Source organism: Cyprinodon variegatus, unplaced genomic scaffold (genome assembly GCF_000732505.1).
Source record: "Cyprinodon variegatus isolate N-32 unplaced genomic scaffold, C_variegatus-1.0 Scaffold107, whole genome shotgun sequence".
NCBI lineage: Eukaryota > Metazoa > Chordata > Actinopteri > Cyprinodontiformes > Cyprinodontidae > Cyprinodon > Cyprinodon variegatus.
Window position 1 is genome coordinate 1,334,863 of NW_015150560.1, and position 6,901 is coordinate 1,341,763.

A 6,901-nucleotide genomic window follows, 5' to 3' on the forward strand; every position below is an offset into this window, starting at 1 on the left:
GCAAAGGGAGAACATGCAAACTCCATGCAGAAAGATCTCGGGAAGGGAATCAAACCCAGAACCTTATCCACTGTGCAGCCATAACTTTAGTCATTTTTGGCAAATAAATGTATTCTTTATGATGGCAACCTCACTGAAAACGGCTTAAACTGTAAAGTTCTGCTGCCTGGGCAAAAGTGGAGCCATCTAGTGGAGAAACACAGAAATGCAAAAGATTCAGATTAAATCAAACTGTAAATAAATGCATGACTTTGAAAACAATTTAGAACTGAAAATATTTTTCTGTTTGAAATTTTGTTTTTTAACAGAATAAATAATTTGTTTTTAAATATGCTACTATCTGGGATATTTGAGGTGTAGTAGACAAAAGTAGTTCAACTGGACGGAAAATTAACTCTGATGTTAATTAGCTTAACATCTCTTGCTGTATGAATAAGGATGTATAAAATGATTGGTTTATGGTCACAATAAGGATCAGGAAAAGATTTATTTTAGGATATTAAAGACAAAATGAATTAATAAACATATTCCTTTGTAGGACAAGATTATCCAGGCAGAGGGAAGTAACTCGTCCCTGCTCTGTGACGTGGAAGACCTACGGAAACGGCTCCTGAAGATCCAGGGCAAGGATGAGGAGGTACGCAAAGCTGAGGACCTCTGTCGCACAGTTCGAGAGAAACTAGAAGAAGAGGAAAGCCTCACCAAGGAGCTAAAGGGGGAGATTGAGCGTCTTCAGCGGAGGATGGCTGAACTGGAGAAACTGGAAGAAGCTTTTGCCAAAAGCAAATCTGACTGCAGCCAACTCTGCCTCAGCCTCAACGAGGAGAAGAACCTCACCAAGAAGCTCTCCTCGGAGTTGGAAATGCTCAAATCCCGCTTGAAGGAACTGGAAGGTTCTGAGACGAGGCTGGACAAAGCAGAGCAGGCTCTGGCTAAAGAGCTGGACAGGCTTAAAGCCTTCACGCAGGCGTTCGTCAGTGAACGCAAGAGGCTGACAGAAAAACAAAGAGAGGATGAGAGGATCATCCAGAAGCTCACGGAAGAAAAAAAGAACCGTTTCGGTCTGACAACAGAATCGGGTCGCACAGATTTCATGAATTCAAGAATCGAAGATGAACTCTCCTCCACTGCGCTCTTCACAAGTAAACTAGCTGGGAAGAAGAACCTAGACTACTTGAAGCTAGCCGATGAGAAGCTGGGCATCGTCAGTAAGTCTGAGATGAAGAAGGGCAGCAGTATGGAAGGCTCACAGGAGGAAGACAACAAAGTGAAAGAGCTCACTCAAGAAGTAGAGAAGTTAAAGAACCGCCTGAAGCAGCTGGAGCTAGTGGAGGAGGATCTGAAGGATTCCCAGTTCAAGAACGGCGAGCTTCACAAGAAGTTTCAGGTGGAGCAACAGCGAGCTCGTCAACTGGGCGAACAGGTGGAGCAGCTCCGGACCCAGATGTCTGGAAAAGCTGGAGTAGGGGGGAGAGGAGTGGGAAACCCGGCAAAGGTCCTGGAGAACGGCAAAGCTGAGAACGAGGAGTGGGCGTCAAAGGGAGCCGCCAGGCACGAGAAGCCGAAGTTTAAAAGTTCAGCGGCTTTTCCTGAACCGGGCTCTCCGAAGCACAGGATCCGGGAGCTGTCTCCTCAGCCCAGGAGAGAAACCAAGCTGAGGAGCAAAGAGCTCAGCCAATCTGAGGAGGGTTCTCCAAAGTCGGTGAGGAGAGCTCTGAGTCCAGCTCAGAGGAGGAGGACCCCCAGAGCCCCGCCTACTGCCCTCACGTCTGATAACGGAATCACAGCAAGGTTCTCCGAGGAGAGACCTAAAGGAACTCTGTTCGGCTCTGCAAACTCATCATCAGATGTCAAGAAGGTGTCCGTCCTGAGCCGCTACCCTCCAGCCGCTAATGAGCAGAAGCCTCTGAGGACGCAGTTCAAACAGACCGATCCAGAGATTAAAAAAAGGGAGAGGGTTTCTAAACCCTACATAGGCAGCGATAGTGAGTCCAACTGCTCTGATGCTGTGCCTGAGAGCTCTGTTAGCGTGAACGACGTGTCCGCACTGGAGAAGGAGGTGGCGGCCACTTACCAGGAACCAGTAGACAGAGTTCAGGAATCCGCCACTCTAGCTAAAGCCAATGGTTCTTACCCGGCGTACAGATCTCACATCACTTCACTGCTGCCCAACGACCACGGCTCAGACAGTCAGTCATCTGCTTCTGAAACCGAATCTACGGGATCGAGGCCCTCGGAGGTAGAACCTGTGGCTGAGACGGTGTGTCCACCTGTGAGCAGCAGGACGACGCCGACCTCTAGGTACTCCAGATACCCACATGTCCAGGACTCGCACTCGGAGGGCTCGTCTTCCAGGAGCTCCTTTGACGAGGACCTACACACCAGGACACAGGCTTTAGACGGAGGCCACCTGAACCCGTCGCCGATCGAGATCCAGAGAGTTTGCAGCCCAAGAGAGGCCCTGCGCTCCAAAGCCGTCATTAAACCAGCCATCATCGAGATCGACAGGAAGGAAGTCATGATTTCTGACTCCTCGTCAACCAACGGTAAACCAAAGATCTCAACCAAGCCGGTTTTGACCGCCACCTCCAAAATGACCAGCAGCATAACCATCTACCCCAGTGACCTGGGCTCTTCGAGGACAAGCAGCCGCAGCAGCAGCTTATCCAGCGAACCGCTGCCTGTGAAGGAGCGCCACACGTCCACCAGCAACATCGTCATAGGTAGGTACAGACTGGAAAGGTCTTAATTACCAACATTAGCAGTGATGATAACAACAATAACTGTAACGTTACATTCACACATAACACGATTTTATCAGAACAAAGCGTCTGCTGCTTCAGTTTTGATGCTTGTCCACATTAAGGTCAGACGTCCAGTAAAGTGTGTCCAGATGCGTCTGATGCTTCTGCTGCTCCTGTGTTCCATACAGAGAGTGGCTTTGCTATATTTACTGTGTTATAAGAGGGTAAAAAGTTGTTTTAAAGTCGTAGGGAAATCATATTTAAATTTTAAATCATTCTGGCTTAAACATGTATATAAATGTACTTTTTATCAGACGATATTGTCCCAGAATTTAGAAAATTTCAGCTTTTATAAAAATCCTGTCTTAAAATCTTTGGGGTTTTTTTCATTATCTTCTGCAGGCCAGTTAGTTCTACGTCAGCCTGAACACCTAAATTCAGCCAATCATATATCAACGATCTTCTGTCAATCAAATTTTTTCGGTCATAGCATCTTGATTCATATTTTGCAGCTAATATACGCAACGGTTTAAATCAGAATCCAGAATCATTTCCTTTCCCATTGAGTTCCGTCCCAGTGTTCACGGGGATGGACGTCTGTGTCTTCAGCAGGCGTAGAGCTAACAGAACTGGCAGCGTTGCGAGGCAAGGGCTCAAACATGTACGGCTGGAAGCCTTCTACACCAAACCAAGCTTCTGCCGCCCTGGCGTCCTCTTCCACAACATCTTCGTCCCCGCTTTCCTCCTCTAAATAAAAAATGGATGACGGAGGAGACTCATCCACGACCTCCGACACTAAACTCTCCTCCTCTTGCATGTTTCCTCTGTCCATAGCGTTCCTTGACAGTGTCGTTTCTAAGTCACCAATTTAGTGCTACTTGGTCCCAATGGAATTTCCCATTGGGAACCTACTAGCATTAACTTGCTAACTGGTTAGCAAGATGCTTTCCAGAAATGAGCCACAACCGAACGTGCTTGCGAACCTTCCATCACACAATCCCTTGATAAACGACCAATCGCATTCACTTTATTCACTCGTGTAAAGTCGGGCACCACTCCGGAGCATTCGGAAATACAACAATTGGAACGGCTGTTTCCCTACGAATTTAATTTATTTTTAATTGAGAAAGTCCACCTGAAAACATGGTCTGTGCAGTCAGTTCATCCAGATTACTATCCTGCCTTCAAATATTTCACTGTGGGCGCCGCTCAGACCCCCACATACCGGCGGTGCGCTGTCACTGGGTTTTTCCCCTACTGTTGGTGGCGGCTAGAAGTAAATGTTAACGTTTTTCACGTATGTAATCCAAACTGTAGAAACCAGGATAATAAAAGCGAACATATTTAGCCGACAGGTTTCTCAATTTAAGTTAATTTAGGCGTTAATAAACCGTTTCAGAGGAGGAATCATAGCGCTCTGCATCAGCAGTGCTGTGTCTGACTCCCTGCCAGATCAGCCTCGCTATGGAACGGTATTTGTGCCTTCTGTTTGAGCGTGCAGGAACCAGTTGGAGCGCGCAGTGAGACAACAGGCGCTCAACTCTGAAAAGCTCTTCTCAACCCACTGTCCTCGCACACAGTTCCATCTTTGCGCATGCTCGGCTCTGTCTCCGCACGCGCTCCGTCTGCTCTTCCCACGTTGAACACCAGCTGTGCGCTCGGCTGTTTCTCCAAGACTGATTATTTTAGGAAATTATCATTTAGTAAATTTTCACGTTTTGTGTTACTTTAATCATTAATACTATTAACATTAATAATTATGTTTTATGATGAAAATATAAGTTGATAATTATTTTATACATTAAATAATAAAATATAATTTTTTTTTTTGGTTTTTCTAGAAAAAGGTATTTTCAGTCTTTATCAGATCCTCCATGATTAACATGTCTGACATATAAATGTTGTTATGAGTTTTTTCCTGTGGTTCTGGTTCTCAGGGCCCAGCAGTGACCATCGCGGCAGCATATCCGTCCCATATGAGATCTCCATATCTAAGAGTGAAATCGGTTTGCGTTCGTGCTCAGACCAGGACGGCGGCACCGATGAACCCAGCGACGCGCCGACGAGGTCCAAACTCCTCAGCCCCTCCAGGGTGGAGACCAGCAGCATCTCCACGGGTCACCAGCACGCCATCGGCAGGCGCCAGTCCTCAGATAGTGCCTCAGTAGAGTTCAACGACACCGAGTCTGGGTTTGAGAGCGGCAGCAGCACGACGACCACGGTGACCAGCTGGAGGAGCCACATCCAGACCGAGCACTCCCAGGACGACACTTTATCAGACATAAAGAATGTGACTGTGAGGAGCACATGGAGGACCAGAGGAGGAGCGGAGGAGGCGGGTCGAGGACAGATGAGGAGCAAAGCTCTGACAGACGGGGGAGCTGGAGACGAAGCAGAGGCTTCAAAAACATGGAGAGCGTATCGTGCGACCACCGTCGACATGGAGGACACTGGGAACGGCGCAGCAGCTGTAGCGGCGCAGAGAGGAACTAAACCGGCAGAGGTGAGAGAGAAGATGTTCTCAGGAAGGGTCTAGCGTTACCCAGAATGCAAAGCAGATGACAAACTTCTCCGTGTTGCTCTGTGTTATCTGTCCAAGGTGTCCACGCGTCGGTACAACAGCGCCACAAGCACTAGAGACTCAGAGTCTCCGACCGTGGAAGTGGGAAGGACCGTACCCCACGCTCCAGTTACCTCCCAGTCCTGGAGCCGATCGTACTCCCCGCTGGTAAGACGCCCTCGCCACGGTTTATCCAAACAATAGTTTGATATTATCATGACAATAACTGAACTGATATTTGATCAGAACTGATATTTGATGAGATTAATCAGGCCTGGCTCAGCATCATCACTGTTTAACAGCAGCTTCCTGTTCAGCACAAAGTAAAATATACACAGAAAACCAACATTACATAAGCAAATATAGAAAATAACACCAAAATACAAGATTACATCTTAGGAAAGACAACTACATCTCTGGGTTTAGCAGCTGGTCTCTATAGTTACCCCTAAAAGATGCCAGCTAAGTTTGGTTTAAGCATAGAAGAAGCACATTTGGATCTAAATTTGACCTTCGATTGAAATCAGGAGTAAACGTATAATTGTGCTTTGAGCTTTGTGTCTTGTACGTGTTCACAGCAGATCAAGTGAGCACGCCCACCGACAGGGGGGGGACAAACGGGTCAATAATCACAGGTCCAGGAAAATGGGGGGGCCCCAAATTGACACTCTGACCATTAAAAATAAAAAACATTTCAGATAATATTTGAGATAAAACTGTTTAATATTAGAGTAACTAAATATACAAAGATTAGGGCTGGGTAAAAAAATCGATTTAATGGATTTTGAATCGCTTCCTTTACAGTTTTGCAAAATCGATGTCTAGAGAATGAGATCGATTAGTTTTATAGTGACGCGCGTGACGTTCACATTCAAATTACCATATTTTCATGACCATAAGGTGCATCATACTAAAAGGCGCAGTCTCAGTTATGTGTGCCATTACTGTATTTAACACACACATAAGGCGCACCGCACATTTTGAGGGGAAAAAAAAGACGTTTAAATGCGCCTTATAGTTGTGAAAATACGGTAACAGGAAAGATGCACTCAAGATTAGTCCAAGCAGACAGCTGCAAATATAGCCAACAAGTTGACTGAAGACATTAACAAACGGGGGCTGACCAGCAAACACCCTGTAGTTGTAACAGTTAACGCTGCGCATATGGTTTATGCAGTGGAGACAATGCAGCTCATGCATGTCTGCTGTGTCACGTCTGCTTGCTCGAGTGAGGCTTCACTTTTTCACTTTTCACAAACAAGTTTGCACTTATGAGACCGTTTTGGTCACATCTCATGTTTAAACTGGCTGATTTACAAGTTTGCACTTTGCGTTTAATGTGACAGGAAAAATTAAAAGACGAGTATTTTGAAACACAGTTGAACCACTTTCATTATTATAAAAACATCGAATTGAAATTAATCAATTTAGAACTGTATGAATCAAAATGGAATCGATTCAAGACTTTGACAAAAATACCCAGCCCTACTAAAGATATCTGCATTAGGTTAGGGATGCACGATATTGGGATTTTGGCCGATATCCGATATGCCGATATTTTAAAACTCATGTAGCCGATAACCGATATCGATACCGA

At 45.9% G+C, this 6,901-nt stretch overlaps 1 protein-coding gene across 3 annotated transcripts in view; it reads left to right on the top strand.

The window, feature by feature from the left end:
- luzp1 (leucine zipper protein 1) overlaps positions 1–6,901 on the top strand; it is an 89,201-nt gene that overhangs the window by 65,837 nt on the left and 16,463 nt on the right. For all 3 annotated transcript variants that reach the window (XM_015374659.1, XM_015374658.1, XM_015374660.1), the window contains exons 4-6: positions 539–2,723; positions 4,682–5,247; positions 5,344–5,472. In XM_015374659.1, coding sequence (XP_015230145.1) covers positions 539–2,723; positions 4,682–5,247; positions 5,344–5,472 — 2,880 coding nt within the window. The remainder of the gene's footprint in view (positions 1–538; positions 2,724–4,681; positions 5,248–5,343; positions 5,473–6,901) is intronic.